At 35.2% G+C, this 14,910-nt stretch overlaps 1 protein-coding gene across 2 annotated transcripts in view; it reads right to left on the bottom strand.

Moving 5' to 3' along the window:
• The window catches only part of BANK1 (B cell scaffold protein with ankyrin repeats 1), a 321,586-nt gene that overhangs the window by 274,478 nt on the left and 32,198 nt on the right, over window positions 1-14,910 (bottom strand). For both annotated transcript variants that reach the window (XM_086406760.1, XM_086406761.1), the window contains exon 2: window positions 5,626-6,024. In XM_086406760.1, coding sequence (XP_086262886.1) covers window positions 5,626-6,024 — 399 coding nt within the window. The remainder of the gene's footprint in view (window positions 1-5,625; window positions 6,025-14,910) is intronic.

Below are 14,910 nucleotides of genomic sequence, written 5' to 3'. Positions count from 1 at the left end.
ATGAGCAGGTTTCTATTTCCTACAGTTCTATAGTTTTCTTGGACATATTCCCTGTTGAGCCAACCGTACGGTTCTTTTACCGTTTGTTGTTCATCCAGTTTTCAGGTCCCTTTCTTAGGGAACTATTCCAAATATAGTTGTATTAATAGATGTGCTTAATCCATGGGAAAAGGTAAATGTGGGATTCTCCTACACTGCCATCTTTACTCTTTCAAATTTCAATTTTGTAATCTTGACAGAAATACCACAATAAACCCTTTCATCATTAACAAAGTGAAACTCGACTGTACCAGTAAACATTTATAAACTTAGAAACACAATTTGTATTCTTCTACTATTTTTTTCGATATTCAAAATGCTGAAATATTTTAGAAAGAAAGCAGCATTACATTTTTGAAACAGAAAATAATGAGAAGAAATTGTCAAAACAATTACAAAGAATATAATGAGAGAGTTATAAATAAGCAATAATAAAAATTTAATAGAATTAGAAACGAGTATATTTTCAAGTAGAAAAGATCTGAGATGAATTCATTAATAAAGCAGCTTTTCAATGAATCTTGAAGGATGGCTAGGATTTCAATCAAAAATACAGGGAAAGTTACTCCACATAAAGAAGGCAGCATAGGAGCAATGGTTTTAAGACAGAAATGGGAGACTGTGTTCAATGGAAGGTGATGCAATTATCCTAGTGTACAGCACATACTTATACTAATGGTAATGACAGAAATGGCCTGAACATCTATGTTGCTGCTGCTGCTGCTGCTAAGTCGCTTCAGTCGTGTCCGACTCTGTGTGACCCCATAAGATGGCAGCCCAGCAGGCTCCTCCGTCCCTGGGATTCTCCAGGCAAGAACACTGGAGTGGGTTGCCATTTCCTTCTCCAATGCATGAAAGTGAAAAGTGAAAGTGAAGTTGCTCAGTCGTGTCCGACTGTTAGCGACCCCATGAACTGCAGCCCACCAGGCTCCTCCATGGGATTTTCCAGACAAGAGTACTGGAGTGGTGTGCCATTGCCTTCTCTGGAAAATCTGTGTTGGTGCCATGCTTTTGAGGAGCTGGAAGGCCATGTAAAATGGATGGACTTCATCTGAAGGCCATGAGACCTCACTGACCAACAAATTAGAGCTTTTACAGCAATACACAGCTCAGATGACAGGAAAGAAAACATGCTTCTGTATGATTTATTTCAATGCACTGTGGCATTGTTATTTTTCCTATTTTGTTTCTCCAACAACTCTACTGTTACACTGCTGTTCATAATTTAATGATTCCTATTTTACATCATCAAAGTTAAATATTTGAAATCCTTGGTTTGGTAATATGAAGACAAATCAAAATGTTAAAGTTGTTCATGAAAGTATTAGCAGCTCTCCCAGTACTATTACATCTACAATTCAACAATGAAGAAAGTACGATAAATATGAAATAAATATGAACATCATATTTTCATATAAATATAAAATATGATAAAGGTTAGAGAGAGCTGACTCAACTGTTGATAACAGGCCAGAATGCTTAAAAGATATAAGAAGAAAGAGAAAGAGAGGAAGGTGACCCAGTGGATGAGCTGGGATCACAGGAACTGGTACACACTCTTTTAAGGGAAGGATTCATAAGCAGCAAAATACATAATAATAATACTCAGAAATGTTAGTTGATTTTATACAGATTTGAGATCAGATAATTCATATTACATATAAACTATGCTGTATGAAACCTATACATGTGAAAAGATTAGAAGGAGAAAACAAGGTAAAGATCCAAAAATAAACAAACTCAGACGGTAAAGTGTCTGTCTACAATGTGGGAGACCCGGGTTCGATCCCTGGTTTGGGAAGATCCCCTGGAGAAGGAAATGGCAATCCACTCCAGGATTATTGCTTGGAAAATCCCATGGACAGAGGAGCCTGGTAGGCTACAGTCCATGGGGTCGCAAAGAGTCAGACACGACTGAGTGACTTCACTCACTAAGAAGACAGAAAAGGGAAAACATATGGTCAAATTGGTTATACCACATACAGAAAGGTGGAAAACATACACAGGTTTGTATTATTCCCAGTTGGTGAATTAAAGAGACAGGTAATTGTCTCTTTAATTATATTGTCTCTTCAATTTAACAAATGAAGAAATATTAATGATATTTCTTCATTTGTTAAATAGAAATAAAACACTCATATTGAACATGAATTACTGTATATTTTTTCATAATTTTAACAAGAAAAGTTTTCCAGAGTCTTGATTAACTATAAAATATCTTTCTCATTCATTAAGTTTTATAAAATTTCCTCTGATTTGTCTTTCTTTTGTGAATATATTAGAACATGTAATTATTTCCAAGACTTTTCTGGCTTTTTTATTATTCTCTTTATCATATAATGTCCCTGAATAATAAGTTTCCTCTCTTCCTGTATAATTCTCTGTGGCATAGAAGGGAAATAGAAAAAGGACACTAAAATTGAATTCCACATCTTTCATACTAATTACCCATTTTAAAAAAAAACAGACTTTATGTATTCAACACAAATGGCAACAGATAACAAAAATAATTTAGCACAACATTCAAGTGGTTTACTAAAACAAATTATTATTGCATAGACCATAGCAATGAATACCAATTTTTTCAAGTGACTCAACCAACACATAAAGTTATTTTAGGCATGGTTAGCCAATTGCTTATCGATCTGTATTTTGATTGCATGCTTACAGTTTCAGACAAATTTATCTTTGAATTTTTTTTTCACACAATATTATTATATTTACTATTTTTTAGGTACATCTAAGCTATTATAGAATGTGACATGGAACAACAGACTGGTTTCAAATAGGAAAAGGAGTACGTCAAGGCTGTATATTGTCACCCTGCTTATTTAACTTCTATGCAGAGTACATCATGAGAAATGCTGGGCTGGAAGAAGCACAAGCTGGAATCAAGATTGCTGGGAGAAATATCAGTAACCTCAGATATGCAGATGACACCACCCTTATGGCAGAAAGTGAAGAGGAACTAAAAAGGCTCTTGATGAAAGTGAAAGAGGAGAGTGAAAAAGTTGGCTTAAAGCTCAACATTCAGACAATGAAGATCATGGCATCTGGCCCCATCACTTCATGGGAAATAGATGGGGAAACAGTGGAAACAGTGGCTGACTTTATTTCTTTTGGGCTCCAAAATCACTGCAGATGGTTATTGCAGCCATGAAATTAAAAGACACTTACTCCTTGGAAGGAAAGTTATGACCAACCTAGACAGCATATTAAAAAGCAGAGACATTACTTTGTTAACAAAGGTCCATCTAGTCAAGGCTATGGTTTTTCCAGTAGTCATGTATGGATGTGAGAGTTGGACCATAAAGAAAGCTGAGCACCAAAGAATTGATGCTTTTGAACTGTGGTGTTGAGAAGACTCTTGAGAGTCCCTTGGACTGCAAGGAGAGCCAACCAGTCCATCCTGGAGATCAGTCCTAGGTGTTCATTGGAAGGACTGATGTTGAAGCTGAAACTCCAATACTTTGGCCACCTGATGCAAAGAGCTGACTCATTTGAAAAGACCCTGATGCTGGGAAAGATTGAGGGCAGGAGGAGAAGGGGACGACAGAGGATGAGATGGTTGGATGGCATCACCAACTCAATGGACATGAGTTTGAGTGAACTCCGGGAGTTGGTGATGGACAGGGAGGCCTGGCATTCTGCAGTTCATGGGGTTGCAAAGAGTCGGACACAACTGAGCAACTGAACTCAACTGAAGCTATTATAAGAAATCAGTGTAAAAACTGAATATGGGAAGATGAGAGCTAACAATGTCTTCAAAAATAGTCCTATGTTGTCCATAGCTATAAGAATTTTTTCCTATCAAATATCAATGGGAATACAATTTGAAAATATAGTTGACATAGCCACTCAACGGTACTCATCATAAAACAAAACAATCAAAACAACAATAAGATATGCCCAGATATTTTTACACAATAGTGATATCATAGTTAAGTGGCCAATACAATTTGAATTCTTCAAGGAAGTAAAAATAATGGATGTGGAAAACCACTCAAAATTTTGCCACAAATTTTTAGTGTTCCTCTGTATCAGAGGAGACAATGAGCATAAACTTACTTGCATCTTATGTTCTTATGTGTATTTTACTGTAATAAATGTTTTATCATTTCCAATTGCAACATTTTTCCTTTTCAACTAAAAATACAAAAGGTACTTGGGGAATACTAAACAAAAATTAAAAGTAACAGATTATTAGATATTAGAGGACTGCCAGTTTGAAAATCATAGCATAGGGTCAACATTTTCCCTTTTTTATTACTGCAAATCATCCCGAAACATAGAGAATGAGAAACAATTATGCAAATGTCCTATTCTCTGAAAAGAGCAAACAGTGACCTCTTAGACCTCCAGGTCAATAGAATGGTTCCAAAATCAGATTTCAAAAAGAGCTAACAAGCATAGCTTTCTCTAAGTCTAGAGGTCATGCCTTTCTATATTGTAGGCACGATGCAACAGTTTCAGGTGGAAGTGCTTTGGTTCCAAAAAGCAGAAAAGGTGAGGCTAAATGAAGAACTCATACAGAAAAGACAAATCTGTGGAAAGCAGTCTCTGCCTTGTGAAAACAAAGTAAAGTCTTTCATTGTGGGGGTGGGGAAGAACAAACAACAAAACCCACATTCTCTGTCTCCCTTGGCTAGACCAAGGAAAAACTCACTGTATTCAGTGACACAAAAGAAAAACTGGTCCAGCACAGGATCCACATGAAGGTAACCAGGAGAGAAAGAGCAAACCAACTGCACATAAAGAATCACATACTAAAATCTCATTGCCATAAAAGTATAAAATTGTGACCAAGCATTTTTCCATGAATTTTTAAAATGTAATAAATTATGATCACCCTATTATACAATGGAGAAATCAAGCTGTTCAGAAGAAGAACAAGAAATTCATTGCAAACTTCCTGTGTTCAACCAAAGGTTAAAATGAAAGAAGTAAAGCAATATAAAAATGAAGACAAAATTTGAAATAATATAGGGGAAGAGAGAGTACAGAAAATATAAGAATGTAGCAAGGACTGAAATGATGAATACAAGCTAAGTATTAATAAACTGATATTAATAAAGAATCAAAAGGAATTAGAAACTGTATATTAAGATAAAATAAATCAAACACATATAAAAGGAATTTCTGAAAAAGAAAATCATATTAATAAGATAGAGCAAACATTTAAAGACAGAAGCCAAGACATTATGCCTGAAATAAGAATAATATTGAATCTATGTCTTGCGGAAAAAAGCCCCCCTCCCAAAAATAAGAAAAAGGAAAACTAAAACAAAAACTAACATATAACCTAGCATATTGTTCTACAAAGTATGATCTCCGGCAAGCTGCCCTAAGGAATATGTTTATAAACCATTTTTTGAACCACTGATAAACATTGTCTGAAATAAAGCTAAAATTAAGAATCTTCATGAATTTTGAGGAAAGTATAATATACTGTTAAATAAAGTTGGATTTCCTTTTTCTTTTCTTCAGTTCCACTGTCAAATATTCACTGGTTCAAAAAAAACTTTCAAAGTTTTAATTAAAAAAATAAACAAACAAAAACAAACAAATAAGATTTGGCAATGCTACCTCCGAATATGATACTCTCAATTACAGAGATGTATTCTTCAGGCTCCTGCTCAGTTGAGATCTCCCATCTGCTTCTAGAGATATTCAATAATTTGTAGAGTTGATCTGAACTCTTCATCCCACACAGCAGAGTGACCACACTTTCTGGTGAATGAAGTATGTTTTTCAGAAATTGACCTTTCTTTGGAGATAGGTTTTCAAGCAGGCTATTTGATAATATCAAAAGTTTACACTTGTAGGAGCTTAAATCCAGCAATTCCAAATCCCGAAGAGAGCAATTCTCCAAGCAATATAAAAGGGTTGCTTCCGTTTTCACAACATGTGAGAAAACTTCGCTCAAGTACAGAGCCCATTCCTCAGCATCTCCTTCATATATCATGATGATGTCTTTTGCATTTTCTGGAAAAGAGAAAATAATGTATTACTTTTCTTATATCGACAGGCTAAAAGCAGATGATATTATCAGTTCTTGAAGAATTAAACGTACTTCTTATGGAATATGTTAATTTGCTCATGTGTGTGCATGCAAAGTCGCTTCAGTCGCATCCAACTCTTTGCGACCCTATGGACCACAGCCCACCAGGCTTCTCTGTCCATGGGATTCTCCAGGCAAGAACACTAGAGTGAGTTGCCATGCCCTCCTCCAGGGGCTCTTCCCAACCCTGGGTTTCAACCTGCATCTCTTAATTTCCTGCATTGTCAGGCAGGTTCTTTACCACTAGTGCCACCTGGGAACCCCTTAATTTGTTTATACTAGAGAGCAATAATATGATTTGTAGTATCCCCAAAGTAACCCTATGGGATTAAAATAATTCTTCAGATGCAACACAGAGTTCATGCTTTGTGCAAGTGTACACTGTCCTCACTGCACAAGCGTGAACCTAGGAAGCTCAACTGAAGTAAATGAGAGGCCTTGAGATAGAATGAAAAGACTGTTCTGGGGGATTAGGGACGCTGGGCTACCAAGCATGGCTCTACCGGTAACCATGTAATTTTAACTAGATTTACCTACTTAATTCCTTTCAGTCATTGTTTCTTCATCAACTAAATGAAGGTTGTTTTTTTTTTTTTTTTAATAAGCCCTACCTCATGAATCAGATTATTCTGAAAAGAAATAAGAGAATATATGTTGGAGGACTTGAAAATACTTCTTCCAGGTAAAGATGGGTACATCAAGGCAGAGTATAGAATTTGCATGCCCAGAAAACTAATAAAATAAAAAAATTAAAGAAAAAAATTCAATAATAAAAAACAAAGGGAATATTATGTCAGAAACTAAAACATTAATGTTGATGAAATAAATAGGAGGTTCTAGTGAGGCAATGCTAGTCCTATCTATCTCCTACCCTAAAACCAGAACTGATGGAAAAACTTATAAACCACCAAACTGTCAGGGTGGTCATGAATCTCTCCCCTAATTGGAAACTGGTCAGGGACATCCGCAGAAGCAAGAAAGGCTGAATCCTGAAGAAGTCGGGACTCAAGGTGAGGCAGTGAAGCCAGTCAAAGTGCACAGGAAATCAAGAGCATCCCTGAGCACTGGGAGGGGTCTTGCAGAAAAGGTCTCATTAGAGACTATAATCCACTACCTCCAATGTGACTCTCACATTGGACAGATCTTCCTTCTCCTCTTTTCTCTCACGCCGTAACAACTGACTGGAATATAGATATTCTCTCTCAAACTATAGCTTGCATGGAAAAATAAAAAGTAGCCAGTAGGGAAGAGAGCTTAAGGATAATTTACCCAGACAGTATTAAGCAAATAGAAAGTCTAAACTGAGCTAAGAGAATCATGAGCAAGATAAAAGGATTAGCAATACAAACTCGTAGTTATTGAAAGAGATGATGGCAACCATATGAACAATAATAATATGGTCATCATAATAATGAAAGCAGCACATGAAAAAACTAGGAGAAATGATAAGCAGGGAAGAAAAACACAAGAAAAGTTCTTCAGAGTATTAAAAATTAATTAAATAAAACCTAAGGTCAAAAACAAGTTGATTTGATATTTTTAAAAGAATCATTTGAAAGGGTATAATAAATAGATAAAAAGATCAAAAGCCAAAGCAGTACCATTGCTCAGAAAATAAATCAGAAAAAGCGCTGACTAGATTAGACATAGATAATATTTTATCTCTGGCCTCAAAGTAAAGCTTTATATTTTCATAGTAAACACAAAAATAGAGAACAAAATTAAAGAATTGATGAAAAATCCGATATATATGGATAAGAGCCAAAAAAGGAAAACATTGAATGAACATAAAGATACTCCAAAAACCTGAAATAGAAGAGAACAAAGGACATATTAAAAAATTTAAATATAGTTTAAAAATCTTTAAAATATAGAAGAAAAAGAAATTTCATGGAAAAATTGTTAGAGAAAACATATCTTGATTAAATTTCTCTTGGTTTAACTATTATTATAAAACCTCTTCATATATCCAGGAAAGAAAAGCAAGTCATCCAGGAGGAGAAAAATATTGGGTTGATATATTTTTTACAGAGTAGTTTCAAGGCCACATTATGATAAATTATAAGACAGCTCTTACAAAAATATTTTATAGTATCTTCATACTATAGAATATTGTACAGCAATAAAAATGAATCACTGCTAATGCAAATGGATGAATCCAAAGACGTAATGTTGAGTGAAAGAAAAAACAAGTATATACTGAATGACAGTGTTTATCTGAAGTTAAAAAACAGAAAAAAAAAACAAACCCACCGTGATACAGATCAAAACATTTGAGATAGGATTAATGAATGGAAGCGGATAAGAAGGAACATGCTGGGGTTCTGAAAATGTTCTATATCTTGATCTGAGTGGTTGTTACACAAAGTACACTTACATAAAAATCTATTCATCTATATATCTTAGACTGGAAATGTAAGTTATATTACAATAAAAATGTAAATTAAAATACCAAGAGAAAAAGAAATAGTTTCAGGATGGCAGCTGTTTGAGAGGCATAGGGACTTATAATAGAAGAATGGAGCATTTCAGGAGGGAGATCCAAAGAAAATAAAACAATTGTAAGATTGTATCATATATTTGAAAATTTGAGGAAAAATGCTGATGGTTTGAAAATTCTGATTGGACATTTTGAAAAAAATTAAAGATAGATATATTACAATCTTTTACATGCAAACTACAAAAGAAGTAAAATAAATAGCAGAAAAACACAGCAAAACAAAACAAAAAAGAAACCAGGGTCATTATGTACTATTTGGATTAATAGTATAAATGTACATATAATCATTGTTATGAACTGAATATTTATGTCCTCCCCTACAGTCATATATTAAAACGATAGCCCTCAGTGTGATGGAATTAGAAGGTGGACCAATAGGAGGTGATGAGGTCATGAGAATGCAGCCCTCATGAATGAAATTAGAGCACTTATAAAGGAGGCTCCAGGGAGCCTTGTCCCTTGTGCCATGTGAGATCACAGAAAGACATCAGCAATCTGTAACTCAGCAGAGGGACCTCACCAGGATTTGACCTGCTGGTGCCCTGACTTTGGACTTCTAGCTTCCAGAACTATGAGAAATAAATGTTCGTTGTTCAGGCCACCATATCTATGGTATTGTATTAAAGCAGCCTCAAATGGACTAAACAATCATAATAATGTAAAATATGTCTAATGGTTTAGCTTCAAGTTGTGATTTAAATACACTGGGGAATAAGGAAAGACTCTCAAAGGCTAATAGATTGAAATCCTTATCTAGCATATAATAGGAAAAAATAGGTAATAGAATTAGTAAACTAAGAAATAATAGAGGAAACACAAAATAGAGTAACAGTAGAATTTGGAAAACTAACAGTTCTTGAGGTTCCTAGGAGGGTATGAGATCCCAAGGATTATATCTGATATACAGAGTGCCTGAAGAACTATGTATGGAGGTTTGTGACATTGTACAGGAAGCAGTGAGCAAGACCATCCCCAAGAAAAAAAAATGCAAAAAGGCAAAATGGTAGTCTGAGGAGGCCTTACAAATAGCTGAGAAAAGAAGAGAAGCTAAAGGCAAAGGAGAAAAGGAAAGATATACCCATTTGAATGCAGAGTCCCAAAGAATAGCAAGGAGAGGCAAGAAAGCCTTCCTCAGTGATCAATGCAAAGAAATAGAGGAAAACAATAGAATGGGAAAGACTAGAGAACTCCTCAAGAAAATTAGAGATACCAAGGGAACATTTCATGCAAAGATGGGATCGATAAAGGACAGAAATAGTATGGACCTGACAGAAACACAGATATTAAGAAGAGGTGGCAAGAATACACAGAAGAACTGTACAAAAAAGATCTTCATAATCCAGATAAAGATGGTGGTGTGATCACTCACCTAGAGCCAGACATCCTGGAATGTGAAGTCAAGTGGGCCTTAGGAAGCATCACTACAAACAAAGCTAGTGGAGGTAATGGAATTCCAGTTGAGCTATTTCAAACCCTAAATGATGATGCTGTGAAAGTACTGTACTCAATATGCCAGAAAATCCGAAAAATTCAGCAGTGGCCACAGGACTGGAAAAGGTCAGTTTTCATTCCAATCCCAAAGAAAGGCAATGCCAAGAATGTTCAAATTATTGCACAATTGCACTTATCTCACATGCTAGCAAAGTAATGCTCAAAATTTTCCAAACCAGGCTTCAACAGTACGAGAACCATGAACTTGCAGATACTCAAGCTGGATTTAGAAAAGGCAGAGGAACCAGAGATCAAATTGCCAACATCCATTGGATCATAGAAAAAGCAAGAGAGTTTCCGAAAAACAGGGACTTCTGCTTTATTGACTACGCCAAATCCTCTGACTGTGTGGCTCACAATGAACTGTGGAAAATTCTTAAAAAGATGGGAATACCAGACCACCTTACCTGCCTCCTGAGAAATCTCTATGCATGACAAGAAGCAACTGGAAAAACTGGACGTGGAACAACAGACTGGTTCCAAATAGGCAAAGGAGTATGTCAAGGATATATGTTGTCACCCTTCCTATTTAACTTATACGCAAAGTACATCATGGGAAATACTGGGCTGGATGAAGCACAAGCTGGAATCAAAATTGCCGGGTGAAAAATCAATAACTTCAGATATGCAGATGACACCACCCTTATGGCAGAAAGCAAAGAGGAACAAAAGAGCCTCTTGATGAAAGTGAATGAGGAAAGAGAAGAAGTTGGCCTAAAACTCAACATTCAAAAAATGAAGATTATGGCATCCGGCCCCATCGCTTCATGGCAAAAAGATGGGGAAACAGTGGAAACACTGACAGACTTTATTTTGGGGGGCTCCAAAATCACTGCAGATGCTGACTGTAGCCATGAGCAACCTAGGCAGCATATTAAAAAGCAGAGACATTACTGACAAAGGTTCATCTAATCAAAGCTATGGTTTTTCCAGTAGTTATGTATAGATGTGAGTGTTGGACCATAAAGAAAGCTGAGCACTGAAGAATTGATGCTTTTGAACTGTGGTGCTGGAGAAGACTCTTGAAAGTCCCCTGGACTGCAAGAAGATCCAATCAGTCAATCCTAAAGGAAATCAGTCCTGAATATTCATGGGAAGAACTGATGCTAGAGCTGAAACTCCAATACTTTGGCAGCCTGATGTGAAGACTTGACTCACTGGAAAAGACCCTGATGCTGGGAAGATTGAAGGCAGGAGGAGAAGGGGATGACAGAGGAAGAGATGGTTGGATGGCATCACCAACTCGATGGACATGAGTTTGAGCAAGCTCTGGGAGTTGGTAATGGACAGGGAAGCCTGGCATGCTGCAGTCCATGGGGTTGCAAAGAGTCGGACATGACTGAGTGACTGAACTGTACTGAATGAGGAAGGGATGAAATTGTTTCTGGCAAGGGGAAGAACAAAGAATTACTGATTTTTATTAGAGATGTTTTATCATTGTTCAATATTCAAGTATAACTATAATCAAAATTTAAATAAAGAAGAAAACCCAGCCAGCAAATAGAAGAACAAAAGTAGGCAAAATGGAAATGTAAAAACTTTAGAAAAAGAACACATGGTAACTTGAATACATGTACATATAGGTCAAAGACTAAGTATCATAAGGATTAGGATAGCACTGCAAAATGTAAATGTTAAAAATCTTGATGAAATAGAAGTGACCATAGAATGGAAAAACTGAGCATTTGAGGAGAAGAAAGTATAAAGTATTAACATCATCTTTCATAGAATTCAGTCATTTAATACTGAATTTGAATATAAAGTGACTCAATTCTTTCACTATTTTTTGTAACTTTAGTTTTCTTAATAGTAAATGACCTATTATTTTATTTAAAAATAGCGTATAGATTATGTTCTCACTTTTAAATAATCCTGCCCATCTAACTCAAACTACAGCATAATTCTATTGGCTGTGAGCAACCAACAGTTGTACATGAGAGGTAAATTTTAAGAGATGTATGACTTCTTTTATGTTACTCTTCCATATCACTAATATTTTTGTAGTAAAATTGTATTACTTTATAAAACAATGCAATGATTCTTAAAAATTAATTTGTTAAGGTATTAAGCACAAAGAACAAAACACCAAAACTGCTGTATTCCATAAACATCTTTCTCCCTCTGGATATAATATGCATTTTTCTACACCATTGAAGTTGCAATTACTAACACAATGACTTTGAGAATTTTTGTATCTTTATTGATTTATCTATGTCTTTCCTCATGATATACATAGCATCTCCAAGGAAGATGCTGCCTCTTTCAATTCACAGATTCCTACACGATGCATAGCATAATTTCTTGAATGGATATTCAACAAATGTATATAAATATATTTTAAAATACATTTGTATCACAGAATGAGAAAAAACATCTGGCAGAAAACATATGGGAATCATACACAAGTTCTATATGAATCATCAGCATAATTCTGCTTTTCTCCATGTAGTGTTTCACCCAGCCTCAATGCTAAATAAATATTTATTAAACAAACACAAACAGTGTTATAATTCAGCATTTCTATATTTGAGGAACAGTAGGGGAAGAATTTTCCCATCTTACACATAGCCAGAGTAAGTTGCCATTTAGTTCTGGAATAATTAGAGTAAAAATAAAACTAATAACAAATTATCAAGCACTTAATATATACTAGGACTCTTGCTGTTTTATATATGTTATTTCACTTAATCTTCTAAATTTACCCTATTAACTTACCCTATTTACTCTAATATTATTCTTATCTTATTTTACAGATGAGAAAACTAAATTCAATTTTGGAATTAAGATTCCAGCACAGGTGGTCTGACTCTACAGTCTGCACTTTTAACCTCCAATAGCAGAGGACACAATAACATTATTTAAAAGGTTAAAATAGATTCTCTGTAGTGCTATGAGCTAGATTAGTCTCTATTAAGCAGATTATGAGTTAAAATCAAATATGGAAAGTATGTGAAATTCACTGGGAGCCTGGTTTCCTATCAAGGAAAAAAGAGGAAATAAACCAACTCTATAGGAGTATGGATGTCTGTGAAGAATGTACATTACTTCCTTCTTGACTAGAACTTAAATCACTGAAATTATAGATAAAGTTATAAGGATGTATTAAAGCACAGAATGAATACTGCCCCATTATATGGTTGGATATCACAGTACCATAGGGAGATAACCATAGAAAATCAATTCTAGAGACAATCATAACCTATCTTTCAAAATTTCCCAAGGAAATTAGACAGGAAGTTTCTCTCAACACTTAGAGCCCATTTTTTTCTTAAACTAAAATTGTGCCTTCCTTTAAAATTTATATTTGACTTGTACTTAGTAACCTCTGTTTGCCAATTTTCAGAAACTAAGAATAGCATTAAATCCCTCTCTTTCCTATGGATTTCATTATTTCAGGCTTTTTAATTTTATCAAATATTATTTATTGAGATGTTTCATGAACCAGTTATGTTTCTAAGCATTTAACATGCATTACTTCATTTACTATCCATAAAACTGTATGGAGTTGGCCTTGTTATTTTTGTTTTACTGATGATCACATTGATTAACTTGTCATGGCTGGAAGATAGTAAATGGTCTTTGAGTTACCTTCCAATCTTTTTGTATAAAATTGTGTTGACCCAAAATACAAAAGTTAATTAAAAGGCCTTTCACAGCCATGACTTTCTTTTTCCTTATTCTAGAAAAAAGCCTATCCTTGAGTAACAACTGAATTGCAGACTCAACAACAGTTCTCTATGATTTCTTAAGAGGAGCCTACTAGCCTTGAAATGAACTTCGTTTTATGCACTTGAATTATATCAAACCTAAATCATTATTCTGCCCATTTAAAGAGGGTTATTGTTATTAATGTTGGCCAAATTTTATAGGCTGTGAAATGAAATCATAAAGGATGAACCTGAAATATAGAAACACAGAATGTTCATTCCTGTAAAGTGTCATCAAGATAAAGGGAAATTGCTAATTAAGAAGCAATTATGGTCTGCAAATAAATTATTTAAAATGTAAATCTCAGGTCTAGCAACATAAAGTAAATGCCAGCTTATACTACAACAGTAGGAACAAAATAGACTTAAATTTATTATAAAGTGTCCCTTAAGATTCCATAATGATGCCTTTTTAATTTCTCTTACAAAATATTGAACATATCTTCAAGTCTGAAGAAAATTTGTACTAATAACTGATATTAATAATTGCTTTTGCTATGAGATTAAATTAGACTACATATTGCCAAAAGAAAGAGACTGATCATGAATCTAAATATTTCCTATTATATATGCACAGCTTCAAATGGAAGATTTTCCTCTTTTTGAGTAAGATCTCATCTCTTACCCATGTTTGTGTATAATGGAGAAAGACTGAATGATGCATCTTTTCAATATTACAGTTTTCTAACTGGTAACCAAAGTGCAGAAGAAAACAAAAATACACAAAGAAATAACTTAGAGCCATCACACACTTATTAGAAATGACATGAACATTAATCTTGATCTAATCATCAGATCAGATCAGTCGCTCAGTCATATCTGACTCTTTGCGACCCCATGAATCTCAGCACGCCAGGCCTTCCTGTCCATCACCAACTCCCGGAGTTCACTCAGACTCACGTCCATCGAGTCAGTGATGCCATCCAGCCATCTCATCCTCCGTCATCCCCTTCTCCTCCTGCCCCCAATCCCTCCCAGCATCAGAGTCTTTTCCAATGAGTCAACTCTTCGCATGAGGTGGCCAAAGTACTGGAGTTTCAGCTTTAGCATCATTCCTTCCAAAGAAATCCCAGGGCTGATCTCCTTCAGAATGGACTGGTTGGATCTCATTG

The sequence above is a fragment of the Bos grunniens genome, chromosome 6 (assembly GCF_055505025.1).
Source record: "Bos grunniens cultivar Pamir isolate PY7600 chromosome 6, Bosgru_T2T1.0, whole genome shotgun sequence".
NCBI lineage: Eukaryota > Metazoa > Chordata > Mammalia > Artiodactyla > Bovidae > Bos > Bos grunniens.
The sequence above is the reverse complement of the archived record's forward strand: the minus strand, read 5'-3'. Positions and strand labels throughout refer to the sequence as shown.